Consider the following 18,586-nt stretch of genomic DNA (forward strand, 5'->3'; position numbering starts at 1 on the left):
AATGCTGGGAAACAAAAACTGTGAATGCAGGTTTTATGATTGTAAATAGTTTTACTATATGACATTGTCCCACTTGTTATTGCCTTGCAACAGAGGCTGCATTAAACTGTCTCTATGTTCATTTCAGTGTGTTTGATCATCAAACGTAGACACAACCAGGCAAACAGTACCTATATGTATGTAGTCACAAATGCATCCCTGAATGAAGGATGACGAGCAAAGCTGAAATTATCTAAACAAATATTGTAATACTATATTATAATATGGATTTGTTGCCTCTTTACAAGCTGGGTTAGAGCTGACGTCCCTAAGTATCTGAGGATGGCCAGACACATTTAATGTCTGGTATACTATATGGAATGATATGATGGCAAGGGATGCTCAGATGTTTTGTACCTATACCAATCACACATTTTAAAAACAAAACTTTTTTAGAAACAAAACTAGGGGCTTTTTGTGTGCTACATTTTGTGCTAAACTAGGCTTAACATGTTCTGGTCCTATCTTTGTCCTTAATGCACAGAGATATTGATAGATGACAGCTATAAGCCCAGTCATGCCTCATTGTGCCAGGCTGAGGGAGGAACAAAGCAGCATTATAGGCACAAGAGCTCCAGTGCACACCTGTAATGTCCAGATTGATTCAATGTTGTTTTTGTTCAAACTTCTTTGGGCAAACAAGGTGTGCACCACCGCTACGGGTCTTCTAATGTGATTTTGGATTAGATGAAAAAAAAGGTGCAGGCAATTTATTGAAATGTCAGACTAGAGGCCCAGTCACATTAGCATTTAAAACAGTCGCTGTGTTTGAAATCTCTCCCTTGTTCACTCATTCACTCCCTATAAATTAGACAATCAAAAGTTTACTTTAAATCCAGCAGTGCATTAAGGGCACTACTTTTTTCATTCCATTTGGGTGTTTTTTGAAGACACTATATACAGTAACCTTCAACAAATCACACTCAGAATTCATACGTTAAAATAAAATGCTGTCCAGTAAAAACAATGCACTATATAATAAATAGGGAGTGGCTTCATCACTGTGACACTGTAAGTGAAAGTTTGAGACAATATTCATTCATTTTGATAGCATCGTGAAAGTAAACGTGCCATAATGTGCAGAATTTATTTACCATTGTCCAATTTCAAACTGTCTTGACAGTGCTGCCCTTTGAAGGAATAAGACCGACCGTGGTGGAAGAAGTATTCAGATCTTTTACTTAAGTAAAAGTAACAATACTTACAATACTGTGAAAAAAATACTCTGTTACAAGTAAGTCCTGCATTCAAAGTTATACTGAAGTGTTGGCATCAAAATATACTCAAAGTACCGAAAATAAAAGTACTCTTAATGCAGAATGGCCCATTTCACAATCATGTAGGTCTATATTATATTACTAAATTATAATTATTGATGCATTCATGTTTTCATCACTTTAATGGTGTAGCTGATATAGGTGGGACTTATTTTTTTATGTACTTTTTTGTTTTATGTAGCTTAATCTATAATATTATATCATAATTTATTAGTTGGCTTATATTTTGTATTAATATTCTACTTTGTAAATCTGCAAAGTAACTAGAGCTGTCAACGTGGAGTGGAGTAAAAAGTACAATATTTGTCTCTGAGATGGTGTCAAGTAGAATTATATAGTAGCATAAAATAGAAATACTCAAGTAAATGTACTTAGTTACATTCCACCACTAGAGACCCAGACAGTCCCAATAGAAGGAAGATATATTGATTTTATATAACCCAGCAGTTGATACAACTGGTAAACTTACGCTCTGGTTAGCGACAGCTACCTCATCTGTCGTCCTACAGTCTCCTGTTCTGCCCTCTGCTCACCTCAGGGTGAAGGTATGACGCCGTCTCGATAACCGGGAGCTGCTAAAGACAGATCACCCCCATATGATATCCCCATCCATCCACAGACTTGCGGGTATGCTGATGAGAGATGGATGAGTAAGACGAATGTTACGATGCAGGGCCCGCGTCACTCTAATGTGAATTATTTGCTATCACCCTAATCGGTGCTCATGTTTTCTCCAGAGAAACGGATGCATCTCATATTTCAATCTCTATCACCATCACCGCCAAATACTTTCTCTTTGGAACCTAAAAAGCCACAGAACTTGAATCAGTGTTAATAGTTTAGTTTGAATCCCAGTCAATCCACACTGAAATCTAATATTCATTCCACATCACCATTTGGATTGAATTAAAATTGTCTATTTGGCTTTTCTGAGATTAAAATGTGACATTGACTGATATCTTTGACAAACAGACTCAGAGAGGAAGACAGAGTACACAGGAAGTTGTCGTGATGTTGTTACTGAGGTAAAGCCACCGTGTCAGACACCCACTGATATCCAGATCTATCAGACTACTTTAAACCCAGAGCATATCACTTATTTTACTTTATTGCACATACCCACACAGCAAGCTTATCTGTAGTGGAATCATCAGTGCAGGTTCACATAGTCTGAACCCAAAGCACTTTGATCCTCCAGTATGATCCATTTGGATTTGTATGACAGGGAGGGAGACTTTAACAGAGCCACTTTTCCAAAGCCTTTAACTGTTCCTAGATCAAAGTCTAACATCTGTTAGCTGATGCATTACATGACAGGACATAGCATAATGCAACCCCTATTCATATTTACTTAATTAACCTATATCAGTATTATCTCCTTTGTTTAAAGACAGTTTCCAAATTGTGGGGATCTACTTGCCAAGACACAGCAATAGTAACAGACACTTCTCTTACATTAGTGCACATAATTGGATATTTCCATCAATCTGTTTGAGGAGGATTTCAAATTTGAAAAGAAATATATTAAAAGAAACACCAGCAATTTAAAAAAAAAAGCATTTAGATATTTTATTAATTAAAAAGCACATGCAATAAACAGTGACAGAAACTTTTTTTTCTTTTTAAATTTCAAATAAATGAATTGTGGAACCTGCTTTGCATCCATTATATCCTGCAGCAGAAAGCACAAAAACCTATACTGCCACACAACGCCACACTGTATGCTTCCATGTCTGTCTATCAGCCTTGTTTTACAGCCCACTCAGTTGCCTTTAGTTTTCAGAAGTGTGTAACCTCTAATAGCATGTCTTGAAATAGGGCATGTGCATGTCAATTGTCTGTTGGCTCGACAATGGTAACTGTAGGACGATGGACCTTTAACTGACAGTTAATTCTTTGGCTAGTTGATATGCCAAACGTGTTAGCAAACAGCTAACACATACAAAAGACACAGAGCAACATTAGGATTCATTTGGAGTCGTGTTTCTGGCCACCTGGCAAATACAACGGCCAACAATATTCAACCTCCTTTTTTTGCTCGGTTTTGGGTTCCACCAACTCCTGAGTATCTAATATCTGTCTCTTTAGCTGCTAAACGCTCCACTATGTTCACCAGCTAGTCTAGAGCTCTTTAATTGAAAACAGCTGCAGTTGGAAATTAATTTAATGAGAGAATAGATAACAGTAGAGTCTTAGTAAGTCGATCATGAGGTGAGATTGATTTGTCTGCTGTTTCCGAGGTTAAAGTGGCTATTTGTAACTTTCAATTTGTGTTGATTCCAGCGGCTCCTTTGGACAACCACATCACGTAATCTGAAGTTAGTTTATGAATGAAATAGACATATTACATACCTGAGGGCCAATTACGAGTCGGTGTTAAATCATTTACAATCCCGTAATTGTCTCCATGTGTTGAAAGCCCGACCGAGTGTGACTCGGGTTTCGCCAGTCGTCTTTCACTTTCCTTTTTAGCTTTTAGTTGTTCTTCGTTTATTTCCTTTTTTTGTGATGGTCCTGCCCCAGTATCAGCCATAACTACAACAGATAACTTCTAAAATTAAATTAAAATACAATTCTGTCTATATAAAGAAATCTCCTGCTACCTTTTACCTGCATACTCACTAACACGGGCGTTTCCGGTGTTACGCTGAAATCTGTGACCCGTCAGAATGTGTGCTCTGTAGCACCGTCTACCTGCCAAAAATCATTTTGTGACTTTGCAGGAAAAATCGGATCAGGGCAGAGGCATTAATAAAAACTATATAAAACTAGCGTTCCTTTCACTGTTTCGTTTGCTGTTACAGGTAATTTATGATGATCGGATGGAACATTACACAGTTTCAGAAACATTTAAAAGTTACATATAGTCACTTTAAGAATAAGATGGCATTATTCTGACCAAAAAGAGGTCAGAATAATGAAAAGTTTGTAAATCTACGGTACAGTTTCAAGGCAACTGAGCAAATATGATTATGAAGACTGTGTTAAATGTTTGAACGCTCCAGAACAAGCAAGTAGGTGGACCTTGGGTAAGATGGCAATCATAGCTATATCAGACCTGCCAACTTGTACGCATTTTTCGTACTCGTCACGCATTTTGACCCTTAAGTACGCTTGTACGATTCGCTGCTCTCTAGGTACGCATTTTGTTGCATCTTTCATTTCGCCGGTTTCAGTTTCTATGCAATCTATATGACGTTGATTCTGCCGCTAAGCCACAGCGTGTAAGTGGAGTGAAAAGCTTTCGGCCAATCAGAGCGCTGCATTTTAACCCTCCGCCCACCTGCCCCTCCTAGCCAAATGCTTCACACGTTTAATTCAATTCAGTGCCTCAAGCAAGCCAGGCTGGCCGGATAACTGTAGGCTTGTATGCCATGGCTGAACCGCCTCAAAAAAGGTTCAGAAACCACAGCGATTTCTTGACAGCTGTCGGGAGAGATGGCCTTGCCTCCACGTGTCCAGGCTACCTCATCACGCGTTCTGCACCGTGTGCAAGACAGACGTCAATATCAGTCACGAAGGGGCAACAGGTATCGAACACAGTCCCACACGCAAATACTGAGTCGGGTATGGCTGCAGCCTGGAGACCTCCCGTCTCATGCCTCCCATGCCCGCTAACTTAACCGTGACTTCATTTAGAAAATAATTCACGATTTCGTAGGCTATTCTAAACATCTGAATTTACCGTCGTATTCTGAACATCTGCGTTTACTGTTGGACATGCCCAGGCATGAGACGGGAGGAACATGAGACAGGAGGTCCCCAGTCTGCAGCCATACACTCTTGCAAATACTCCCCACCCACCCCCCGAAACATAATGATATTAAAAATAAAAGGATGATAAGAAAAAAACTTTAATAGTGTCAATAGGCTAGCCTGTCACACCTGCCATCCTTCCCATTAGTTGGGGGCAGTTAGAAAAGTGGTGGAATGGCTAGAAAACTAGAAGGTTTTAGACAGGCCAGGTGCTGATTAATGTAAGATAAAGGGAACAGTTAGGCTTTTTTTTAGCCTACTTGAATTTATGAACATAAATAATGACCTTGACATCATAACTGGGAGTCCAGCTGGGACGAGCTCAGTTAATGATACATAGCATACACTAGGGCTATTTGCTAGGCCAATGTGATGGCAACTGACATAATGCAATGTCACCCATGTCAACCTTTGAAAAGCCTATCTGAAAATATCTGACCCATGTTATATATTAGCCTATAATCGTGTCTCTGCCAGGCTTCAATCTTGTGTTTTTTAGTAGTTGCTTTAGGCCTATTTAAAGTTGCTTTAATTTAAAGTACTTAGGCCTATTTATTAGCTCTCTCTGCCTCCTGTTAGCTAGACTAACAAATATATAGGCACAAAATTGGACAGGATATAAGAAAACATTTGTGTAGTTTCAGTACACCTACAGCCATTCATCCACTCCATTCCTCTACACAGTAATAATAATTTATTGTAATCTAGGAGGTAGTGATGAGCCAAATAATGTATTTGAATGGTTGGGGTGGGGGGGGGTGGGGGGGGTGTGTTGTACTCATAACATTTCTTCAAGGTTGGCAGGTCTGCTATATGCTTCCAGTGTAGACACAGTGTGCATCCAGCAGAGGTTCAATGACTGGACTTAGGTGTGAACACACATGGTCACAGAGACCACTGAATATTTAATGGTCTATCAATGTTGTATTCAAATGAGGAATGTTGCATACCACAGCATCTTACAGTGCATTCAAATATTCAGAATAAAGATAAAACACATCAATTAGGCTGAAAACTTGACACAATGTCACATGTGTCGTCCACAGGGTGTCCAGGGACCTCCTGGCGAAGCTGGCCCAAAGGGACATCAGGTAAAATGTGATCTGACTGAGAAGAACTTGTCAGAATGGTTGGTGAATTAAATTCATTCCCTTCAGTTGTTTATTTTCTGTTCTTGAATGTATTTTTAGGGAGAGAGAGGCTTGCCTGGGCCACAAGGACCACCTGGACTAAATGGAACTCTGGTTGGTACAACATCATCACTCTTCAGTTTTTTTCAACATGCTGCAATGATTCAGTGATGATTGCCAGTATTGGTACCTCGTTTGTTTCAGCAAACACAATTGCTGCATGGGTTCACGTCACCTGTTACTGCACTAGTGAGTGTCGAGGCACTTTAGGGACAGCATGTACATTCCAAGGTCTCAGTACGGAATTAAGGTCTCAGTATGCTTCAAACAAAGTGCTTTTCAGATCATCAAGCAGCATCTGAATGAGGAATACATCGTTTTTGTAACTCTATGAAAGCCCACTTAGTGCAGCAAGTGGCCATGTGGGCAAAGGTCTTCAAATGAAGCACGGCTTGAACTTTTCTTTCAATGTCTCTCTTTAAAAAAAAAATGCTAACTAAAATCCGTCACATTTTGTGTATACAACCGAATGAACACCTTGAAACAGGGAAAAGTTGTCAGAAAGTCTTTGCCATTACCTCCTTCTGCACAATTCTTTGTTTAAGACTAAAAAGATGTAGATGTGTGCAAGACACAGAACGCTTGAAAAGAGAGATTGGAGAGGCAGTGGAATGCAGTCAGAAGAAGGCTATGATGGCAGGCTTTTTGCCTCTCCTTCACGTGTGAGCATTTGGAACAGCTATAAACACTTTGGCTCTTAGACACGGCCTATTAACTCTATTAAGGACATCCTACGACCTAGTTTGTTGGAAGCATATTGAGGTCTTTACTCCTGCACAGTAAAGCTCTTTGCTGGAAGGTGAAAAGAAGCAGCTGGCCACATGGAGGTAGCACATGTCTCTCAGTAGTGCAGTACATAGGTACATGGGAGAAAACCATAAAGGAATCCCCTGCCCAAAACAAATCTTGAGTAATTAAAGGCTATTGACTATTGTCCCAATTGGCAGTGGAAGAGGGACATTTGGTCAAATGTTACCGTGTCCAAGAAACCTAGAAGGGGCTCATACAGTCAGCTCACAAAGGCTTGCCACGACTGATCATGGTACTGATCCTGCATGCCTTCTTGCCTCACATTTAATCCTTATGGGAGCGAAAAAACATATAAAGCATATTCCAAATTGTCACCTTCAAGTAAGTAACAGCGTCCACCTGTTTTCATATTTGTCTTTGAGCAATGTAGTCTTATCTCCAAGACTACAATTCACATTACTGTCTCTGCAGTGGGCTCATAATGAGATCATTAATTTAGCCCAGACGCGATATGAGTCCATTTAATTTACTTTGCAATGCCATTAAGGCGTTGAGTGGCTGTTAATTTAGAACTAGAAGTCGGATGAGTGTGTGTGGTTTTACGGCTGTACACACAGTCAGGGCACCCCCCTCTGGTAAACAAGATTACACACAGCCAGATGCAATTACAGCCGAGCACTGTGAATACACAGACCTCCATGGTGATCATTGGACAATATGTCTGTATCTCTGCCGCCCTCTCGTGGTCAAAGTGTGACATTACAGATAGATGAGAGGACACTGAATGGAAAGGCATTTACTTTAACATACGTAAAGGAAACATTTGGATGACCATGGATTACCATATAAAACAGAAACTGATTTTCTATATTTTCTGTATCCTGAGTCAACACGAATATGATCCTTATTTGGATTGATAAGGGACCGTTCGGTATTTATGGAATGGACCACCGGAGGAAAATAAGGGAGGGTCATGTCTTTTTATTCTTTGTTGAGGGGAGGGTCACCCAAACATTTTTTGTTTTGGGGATGGGGGGGGTCACTCAACTTTTGTATTCATGAAAACAGCAACATTTCAAAGTGGCTTGTTTGGTGCATATTTTTCCATGTAGCTCTCAGTCTCGGCCCTCCTTCGCTACCAGATGGGTCTGACCCATGAGTTTGCTGGGGGCTGAAACGGGTAATTGCATTGTTTAAAAAATGAGTGGAATAATTACATCTGGCATGACCAGATATTTTATAAATATCTTAAATGACACAACTAAATGGTGGTAGGTAATACATCTGATTTCATATACTGACTTTAGAAAAAAAGAATATTACCTGCCTCTTACCCCCTCTCATTTGAACAGAACACAGCTATGACATTATGCCTGCAGTGGGTGGGTCTCTGACTTATCTGACACCCATAAGACACAGACATATATAGAGTCAGGAGGAGGAAGTAGGATGAGTCACCCCTTGTATCTAGGCAACCACAATTAATAACCATGCATAGATGTCAAAGTAATTGTTAGCTGACCCAGTCAACACCAAACAAATTTGGCCTTTCATATGTACATACTCATGGTTAACAGACATTACCTTGTATGGTATGTATTGTAAATTGTTTCTTATTGCTTTAACTTGTGTATTTTATTACCCTGTATTGTTACAATCACTGTGTTTCCGCAGCAAACTATTACGTTTAAAAATGGATTGTGTTAACGTACAAACTGAAAGGGCGTAAAATGTTCAGATGCAAGTGTCCACACATAGATTTCAACCCTTAATCTTTGAAACCTTTCATGTCTAACTTATATATGTACTATTATGTATGTAACATGTGACCAAGAAGGTCTATATACACCTGGTTCGACCCAACTGTGAACCCCAGGTTGAGCCATCATTTACGTCGTACAAATTAATATTTCCAACACAAACCTCCATATCAGTTACAAGTACATCAATAGAGTGCAATCAAATACCTCAAAGAAACAAGTGGTTATCCAATCTTAGCATAGCAACCGTACCTTGACACAGCACTCCTGTCAGGCTTCCGACTTCTCCACATGTTGAATCATTGTACATGTGGATTAGGGTAAGAGAGATACTCTGTATCCAAAGAGAACAAAGGGCGATGCCTTTTTTTGCATTTGAAAATTACCAAGAATTTGGGGTGTTACATTTGCCACCTTTATAATGTGTTCATGTGGTGTGGCATGTGAGAATGGAAAGCCTGACAGGTTCAGCTAATGGAAGGTTGATAAAAGGCCTTCAGCTGGGATTCACACCTGGGTTCAATTAGGTGAACTCTATATACGGAAGACCTCTATTCAGTGTGTGGGTGCATTTTTTTTTTTTTTTGCCGAGTTTTTGCAGACGATCCTGATATAATATTGGGATGTGCATACACATACACCACTCAAACAAATATTTTTATATGTGAAATTTAGAATTGGGATTGATTAGTATTCATATTAGGGGCATTCTAGGAGCTGAATCAACAAAACAAACAACAAATATACCGATTTGGGCAACAATAATGCATTGATAATGATACTCAGATTTTTATGGTTTGGCTTTTTTTTATTGAAAATAGGGTCATGTTACCTTTTTTCTTTCACAGTCAAACAGATTACTGAAAAGTATATTTATTTGTGTGTGTGTGTTTCTCTGGTGAAGGCATGTGGGAAGATAGAGCTGGGCTCTTGATACAGCAGAATGCTCTGTTGAATTTGCAAACTGGTGTGTGTTTGCGCGCACAAAGTGTGGATGTGCATGAATTTGTATATATATATATGTGTGTGTGTGTGTGTGTGTGTGTGTGTGTGTGTGTGTGTGTGTGTGTGTGTGTGTGTGCCTGAGCCATCTCATTTCTCCCTCAGTGCCTCCTGACTAAGCCGTCACGCACTCTGTCACATTCAGCCCAAAGCACCGTTCCTGTCTCTTTCATCTCATTCTCTCTCTCCCTCTCATTCCTCTCCTCCCTTGTCCCTTTCCTGCCCTCCCTCCCCTTTCCCTTCTCTCCCCCAATATCTCTCTCTGTCCAGGGAATGCAGGGCCCCCGGGGGCCACCCGGAGAGATTGGCCAAGATGGTCCCAAGGTCTGTGCGTTGAACGTTATAATTAGTTATTATGCTAATGGCCTGCTGCTCCCCAGCCGTTCGGCTGTTCTCAGCCTGTTCTAATGCTTACCCTCCCTCCCTGTTATGTTGATGTTCCCGTGGAGAAAACTGCATTTTGCTGAGAGGGAGGCAAATTGTAGGTGTTTCTAAATACGTGATATATGCTATTCTGCCAAGGACGGTTCATATTTGGACTGTTGATGTGTGTACACTTGTATTTCTCTTGTTCAAAGAACAAGTTTAAGTTTTACTCTTTTAGACATTTATGCAAAGTGAGGTTAACAGTATTTTACATAATTAGGGGGTTAGTTAAAGATTTAAAGGGTACTCCAGTGATTCGTTATTGCCATCTCTTGTAAAGTTGGGGGATTTGCAAGAGACAAGTGAACAAGAATGGTCAAAATCAAAGAAGCAGATACTGTAATATCCTGACTTTTAGCCCCCAAAACAGCAAAAATACCAAGTAAACTAATCCCTATCTAAAGTCAGTGGAGTGCCCCTTTTTGTAAAGACTAGCACAAGGGGCATTTTCATATTTCCCTGACCTTGAAATGCAGATTTCCTGTCCCTTTGGAATTTGTATAATCAGGGCACAGCATGCACGACATGCAGATGGCAGGAGAGTGAGTGAACGATCGGAGTTTCATGCATATAAAGGTGAACATGTGGTCTTTGACAGTGTGCTGAGAAAGAGCAGGAAATGGCACCTGACAATTCGGTAAATCGATCAAAGCAAACATAAATAGATAAATAAACATACAACCTAAATAAACACTTCTGATTTTACACACTCTAACACATGTTTGGGAACCTCCCTATCAGGCAATGCCTAAAGCTCATATTATGCTTTTTGGCTTTTCCCCTTTCCTTTATTGTGTTATGTATCTTTTTTGTGCATGTTATAGGTTTACAAAGTGAAAAAGCCCAAAGTCCCCCCCCAAAGGGACTTACCATCTCCAACAGAAAACACTGTTCACAAACTGCTCCAAACAGCTCTATTGTAGTCCAGCCTTTACTTCAGAGACACACGTGGTCACTTTGGAACACACGTTATAATGCTCGTCTAGCTGCTAGCATGGCACACCCTCATACTCTGCTTCTGACTGGCTAGTAGTCCTTACCTAGATACTGTCAGGGCACGCCCTCATACTCTGCTTCTGACTGGCTAGTAGTCCTTACCTAGGTACTGTCAGGACACGCCCTCATACTCTGCTTCTGACTGGCTAGTAGTCCTTACCTAGGTACTGTCAGGACACGCCCTCATACTCTGCTTCTGACTGGCTAGTAGTCCTTACCTAGGTACTGTCAGGACACGCCCTCATACTCTGCTTCTGACTGGCTAGTAGTCCTAACCTAGCTACTGAGCATGTGCGACTCCCAACAAAGATGGAACAGAAGTGAGATGTCTCACTCTGTAGCTAAAACAGAGAGCTCAACACACAGGGTGAAAAGAGGAGCTGCAGCAATGTGCAGTACAACAAAAATATGTTTTTTGTATTTTGTATGTTTATATTTTTCGCACGTTTGTGCTTTTTCTTGGCCAGGTCATCGTTGCAAATGACAATTTGTTCTCAATCGGACTTACCTGGTTAATAAAGGTTTAATACTAAATAAATAAATAAGTAACAATGTTGCTTTATCAATGGTGCGAACCAAGATAGCTGCAGCTGATGTGAAACTTTCTGTTGTTTATCATTTTAAAATTCTGATTGCGAAAAACGGCAGCACTCATTCAAAGACATATTGATGCTACACTATCACAGCTCATGTCTGCACGCCGTAGTTTACGTCATACATTTTTTGTTGCTCGGAGGAAGACTACACTGCAAACCTTTAAAAAAGAAAATCTGAAACGGGGTCAGCTGCGTTTATAAACATCTTCATTTTAGGGGCTCTGAAACGCAGAGTAGTGTGGATGCGAGACATAAACCTTAGAAAAAGACTACATAGTAGTGCGGATGCAGCCTGACTGCACATCACAACTATTTTGCATGATTTACATAAGAACAAATGCGAATAACAAAATTCTGCTTTCATAATGCCCTTCTGAACCTCTCTGTCTGAATCGGCACAGCAGATCATTTCCATTTTCATGATGCACCACTGTCATACTGACACAACTGTTTAAGAAGGAAGAGACCAGTAATGTGACTGGCTAAGAGCATAGTGATTAATCACCACATGCTGTGATTTATATTCCACTTCAAACATTTTGTGCATGCTGCCCTCTGCACAGCATGCAACCACACTCTGATATGCTCTCACTGATCTGTGTGCTGGTCTTTGTAATGGTTAAAATAGAGCCATATGATTTGTGTTTAGGAATGAGGGTATTTAACAGAAGTATCAGAAGTATTGTCAGACAAATGTGGTGTGTGTGTGTGTGTGTGTGTGTGTGTGTGTGTGTGTGTGTGTGTGTGTGTGTGTGTGTGTGTGTGTGTGTGTGACTGTGTGTGTGTTTTATTTAGGGGAAGTGTGGAGACCCAGGGGTCACTGGTCCTATTGGTCCACCAGGCCAGAAGGTGAGTAGGGCCTGAGATTATCGACCAGATTACATTGTTTCCTTTAACCTCCGTCTTCAATTCAATTTCAATTCAATTTTATTTATAGTATCAAATCATAACAAGAGTTATCTCAAGCCACTGTACTTTTTAGTAGGTCTAGACCACACTATAACTTACAAAGACCCAACAATTACAGTAATTCCCTGTCTTCACTGCGTTCTAACACAGCATCCTCCTTTGTCTTGCTTTTTTGGGGTCTTTCTATCTGTCTGTAGGCTGTATTGTGTGTAATGCATATTTTATTTATTCTACATTAGATAATTATAGGCATTTACATCATACCTAGTGTCGCTTGATGATTGTTTTTTGACCAGAATGTCTGGTTTTAAGAGTTAGAGTGGGGACAAACGGTAGTTAGCCTAGCTACCTAGCAGGGGGAAACGGCTAACACGTATCTGAGAAACAGGGAGGGAGGGAGAGCCAGGGTGTCTGTTATTATTGTCCTCAGTTAATATAGTTAATTACATGCTTTGTAAATAATTAATTTAAATGAATCGCACACATCAATAATTGCATTGCATTTTGCTGTCATTGTCGGGTTTCTCTGCTTTCCTTTGATTTCTGATCTCTCTCTCTCTCTCACTCACACACACACACACACACACACACACACACACACACGACTCGGCAGTCCGCAAACTTGTTGCTCTCACTACCAATATTAGGTGCTCTGTTTCAACAAGTTTAAGCTGAAAAAAATGTGCATGCAGACTGAAATTCAGCGTGGTGTTCTGTCTGGATTAGGCTATGAGCAGAAGTCTTATACGGTGAAAACGCTGAAATTCTCAATCCTATCCATCTCAGCCGAGAACGAAGAAATGTTGAGTTTTAACCAAGCAGTCTGATGTGTCTAGAGGTCTGTTTGGCTATTGTACGAGCTAATTAGTGCCCTTGGTATAAAGAGGAAGCAATCTTTGGTTCCTCGGGTGCAACCCGGAAGCACATACAGACTTTAAATGTAGAGCCTAAGCCCAAGCTTTAAGCCTCTGAGGTGCTGTTCCACGGGGAGAGTAATGTTTGCGACAGATTTTGCGTGTTTGGCGTAATGTCGTCCCATTTAGCAAGTTGTTAGCAGCCGCCATTTTTAAATCTAATCTAATTTAATAAGTATTTTATGTTGGGAACAAAATGTGGAAATCGCTTAAGCTTGAGTTAACCACAGACTTTATTTCAGGCATCTGACAACAAACAACAAAAAACATTCAAAAACCCGTTGACTTTGAGACGAGGGAACCAGAAGGGCAAAAATGCTAATTCACGTCCCGGTTTTAGGACTGATTCCTGCAGCACTCTATAAGACTTTAGAAATAGTTTCAGCATGTAACACCATCAATTGTAGACCAGTGTTGTAATGTAATAAAGTACAAATACTTTGTTACTGTACTTAAGTAGGATTTTCAAGTATCTGTACTTTACTTCGTTATTTATATTTCCGGAAACTTTTACTTTTACTAAATAAATGTATACTTTTACTCCACTACATTTCCCATAAGCATCTTAGTTACTTGTTTCTACAAAATAACATCCCAAGACATTTGTTACAATGGAAAAAAGCAGGTTTGGCGAATCATTGCAACTAGATTGCAAGTTAATGCACGCTCCATTCCAGTTGGTGACGTAATGTAATAAAAAGGTAAAAAAAAAAAACATAGGCCAAAACTAAAGAAGAAGAGGAGGAAGCATAATGACTGATAGTGTCATGGAAGCACCTGGTGTAACAGACGACAGTGGTGGTGAAGATAACGTTCTACCCCTTTGGCCATAAAGTTCATAACCAAAGTTTTTTTTTACTTTTACTTCTAATAATTAAGTACTATCTAATCTAATGTCAGAAAATTACTTTTGATACTTAATAAAGTAAATATCAGTAGATGCTTGTACTTTTACTCAAGTATTGCTTTCAAGTACTTTATACAAGACTGCTTTAGACAGCTAGTGGTGGCCTCGTCTTTCTGGTCTTTATGCTAAGCTAGTCTAATCGCAGTTGTGCTCTAGCTCCGTAGCTGATGCGCATTGGTATAAATCTTATTTATCTCTCGGCAAGAAAGCACATAAGTTTCAGTCCCAGTCAGAAACACTCCAGAAACTCCTGAGTCACTTCAGAACAAAGGATAAGGTGTAGGGACCAGTACAGGTTCTCTTTTGTCCTCTCTCTAGCTGTGTCCCCACGTTGCTGTATTTGACACTCCACATCCACTCTCGGCTACCATTGTCTGTTTGTTCTCATTCTACCAACCAGTTCTACTACTACTACCACTACTAGCTACACTTTTATGTTTGCTAAGTGACAGTGTTAAGTTTTATATATCCTTTTTCTCTGCTCCCTTGTTGGATTACAAACCAAGACAGGATGGTTTTAAGGGAATATCACAACACACTGTATGAACCTTGTCATTTTCTTAAATGCCAGCCATTGATTTCCAGACAACAATAATATTTCACCTCTGCAGGGCTCAGGAGGGGAGTCAGGTTTTCCAGGGCTGCCGGGTGCCATGGGGATGCCGGGGTTCAAAGGTCACAAGGTGAGAGTCAATTCATATAATAGCATAAATGAACCAATTAAAAAAAATGATCTGGATGGTTTTGTTTGGACTTAATGAAGTCTACAATTGGCAACAGAGGCGACGCTTTATGAATGATTTATAGCTTTGGCTGTCAGGATCACATGTACATGTACTGTAGAAATGTTGACAGCTTAACATAATGCATTCGTGTTAATGTATTATTCATTTTATGCTTAGATGACATGATTAACTTGCTAAAGTGCCAAAGGTTGTCCTTCACACTTCAAAAGCAGCATGCCCATGCTCAGCGGTGGAATGTAACTAGTACATTTACTCCAGTACTGTACTTAAGTACAAATGTTGAGGTACTTGTACTTTACTTGAGTCTTTTCTTTTCATGCCACTTTCTACTTCTACTCTGCTACATTTCAGAGAGAAATATTGTACTTTTTACTCCACTACATTCATCTGACAGCTCTAGTTACTAGTTACTGTAAAAATCAAACATGCATTCGATTTACAAGTACAATGTTTTATTCTGAATGAAACTACCCAACAATATAAAGGACTACAAGTCCAGCTGAAATGATTAGACCATTAAACACTTAGTTGATTGACAGAACTGTTTGGATCGTTTCCTGTCTCTAAAATGTGAGTTTTTTTCTGCATTGAGTACTTAACATGCTGCATTTGATTTTCTTTTGTACAGTAGGGGTACTGTATGTTATCAACAGGACAGCGATGCTCATGATGGCTTTTTTGTCATGATGAGGGCAGCATTACTTTTGTCAGAACATAAACCTGACATTACAGTATGTTGTAATGCTCTAATGTTCTGTGTATTTTTAGGGGGAGAGAGGTGAGACGGGCTCTAAAGGACACCAGGTATTGTACTTTTTCTTCACACTATTACTGGAAAGTCATATGCACAGGCAATAGTTAAGTCACACGATACCTGTTTTAAAGATCATTTTTTGGGGCTTTTCCGCCTTTAACGGACAGGACAGCTAGATGATAAAGGGGAGAGAGGGGGGGAAGACATGCAGTAAAATTTGGTAAAACGTAATAATAATGGTACATGAATTATCATGATTCCATGCATGACTTTAATCATATCAATGTTGAAGATGGAGCAAGTCAGCACTTTATTTGAAGGGCCACAAACATGATGAAGTAATAAAGAAGTTATGTGTAGTTAACAATGATTATAACACTACAATTCTTTTGAATGAAGGTACGCCGCTGTGACTGGTCAGCTTTGTGAAGAAGACATGAACATCATTAATAAATCAGAAGTCATGATGATTGAAATACCTTAATTGATGCATTAATTAACGCATTGTTCCTGCATTAAGTCATGCCTGAGATACTATTAATCCTTGTACATTACTGATAGTTCATGAAGTACTACATGCATGAATTCATGATAATCCATGTACCATTTTAAAAAAAAAGCTTTGTCTTTTCTCTCTTGGCTGCCTCTTTAAATTTACGCTTCTTAAACCCACTTTTGTGCCTGTATTCCATTCCAATTCCATTGTTCCATTCTCTGTCTTGAAGCCCAGTGTCAATTACAATAAACCAATGGGCCGATCTACCTGTTTTATGGGCCGGTCACACTGGGTTTGGCCCGCTGCGACCCTCCGTTCCTGAGACACATCCATTTTTCAAGTTTTCGTCTTCTATGTCGACACAAAAGACCGTAGCGACTCGAAACCAACGTCCATCTGGGGGGTTCTGGGGACGGTGAACACGCCAGCCTTGGCCCCGTGTCGCTATGACCTTCCGTTATATCTTGTAAAACATATAAAATCCTGCATCAACTTTTGGAATAGTCATTTTCAGGTGAAGGTCAAGTATGAATTTGTCAACCTGCAAGTTGCTCTTTAAGTTGCACTGATTTACATCATCCTCTGAGTGGTAATTAGGGTACTTGGCATGTTTGAGTAGGCTCCAATATCTTCTACTAGTGTGAGTGTAAGAAGCCAAACCAATGCAATAATTAATATCAGTGTTAATACAGTCACATATACACATTTTTTTATATTTTCTTTTTATTATATGTCTTCTTATTAGCTATGCCTGGTGTTTCACTGTCACAAAGGGCTGGGGCCTATTCCAGCATTAACACCTCAACATTGTAGCAGCAAGAAGACGTCCTGTTGTACTTCTACCATTGTAAACACAGCATCAGTCACAAATTGATAAATGAAAGCGTGTGATTGAGTTGCTTCCCTTTATGTGCACTAATGGAAAAGAGTGTAAGAGCCCAGAGGAGCAGAGTACGGAGAGCACAGCCACACATGAGATAAAAAGTCAGGTTTGTAAAAGGTCACCACTAGCCAATTCCTATCCCCGCTCTCCGTGGGTTTCTCTTATTGGCTGCTAGTGGTAATCATGACCTTTTCTCCACACTCTCTCTCTCTCTCTCTCTCTCTCTCTCACGCACTCACACACACACACACACACACACACACACACACACACACACACACAGAAACAGAATGAAGACATGGACCAGCACACAGTAACACGTACACACACACACACACACACACACACACACACACACACACACACACATAAATCGCCACACCCGTTGTTGCACACACATTTAATCTCACCCTTGGGAGCACGCGTGCACACCCACACACACACACACACACCCACACACACACACACACACACACACACACACACACACCGCATGAAGTCATACAAGCGGGTATGTAAACGGACTCACACAAACATTCAGTTAATCATGATGTATCTCTTTGCAGGGGGAGCCAGGCAGAGATGGAGATCCAGGGACTCCTGGTGTACCTGTGAGTGAAGGGTCATACTGCTTCCACTGGGTGGCAGTGACGCTTATGTTTCTATAGGTTTAATGGGGATTCTGGGTTTTAATAATGTGTGTTTGTGTGTATGTGTGCAGTTACAAGAAACAAATGTCCCCGCAAGGACACAAGGATAAGGAAGAATATGGTGGCCAGGCCTCACTTACAATGAGCTAATTTGTGGTTAGAACTTGAGTTTTCATTCATTAATATCATAAATCCACTGATACAAGTCACCACAAAGATTTTATCACAAAATAAATATGATAATAATGAACTCTACCAATAAAACACCTCTCTAAAAGTGACTTTACAAGGTACTTCACACGATTAAAATCCGGCAGCATATAAAACACATAAAATGCAATAAAAGACTGAACAGAAAACAGTGCAAGTAAACAGCAGAGCAGAATTCAATACAATACTAAAACTGACTAAATGAGAAGAGACAAACTAAAAAATAAGGGAATAAAGTACAGCAAGGAAGCTCCAGACAGTAATGTAAAATCATAAAATCAAGTACAGTTATTCTGATCAAGTATACTTGTATACTATAATAAAA

General features: G+C 39.9%; 1 protein-coding gene across 1 annotated transcript in view; it reads left to right on the top strand.

Annotated features, from left to right (window-relative positions):
* The window catches only part of LOC144537049 (uncharacterized), a 95,306-nt gene that overhangs the window by 58,200 nt on the left and 18,520 nt on the right, over positions 1 to 18,586 (top strand). The window contains exons 20-26 of the mRNA XM_078280464.1: positions 6,119 to 6,163; positions 6,263 to 6,316; positions 10,045 to 10,098; positions 12,588 to 12,641; positions 15,134 to 15,205; positions 16,037 to 16,072; positions 17,968 to 18,012. Coding sequence (XP_078136590.1) covers positions 6,119 to 6,163; positions 6,263 to 6,316; positions 10,045 to 10,098; positions 12,588 to 12,641; positions 15,134 to 15,205; positions 16,037 to 16,072; positions 17,968 to 18,012 — 360 coding nt within the window. The remainder of the gene's footprint in view (positions 1 to 6,118; positions 6,164 to 6,262; positions 6,317 to 10,044; positions 10,099 to 12,587; positions 12,642 to 15,133; positions 15,206 to 16,036; positions 16,073 to 17,967; positions 18,013 to 18,586) is intronic.

This window comes from Sander vitreus, chromosome 22 (genome assembly GCF_031162955.1).
Source record: "Sander vitreus isolate 19-12246 chromosome 22, sanVit1, whole genome shotgun sequence".
Lineage (NCBI taxonomy): Eukaryota > Metazoa > Chordata > Actinopteri > Perciformes > Percidae > Sander > Sander vitreus.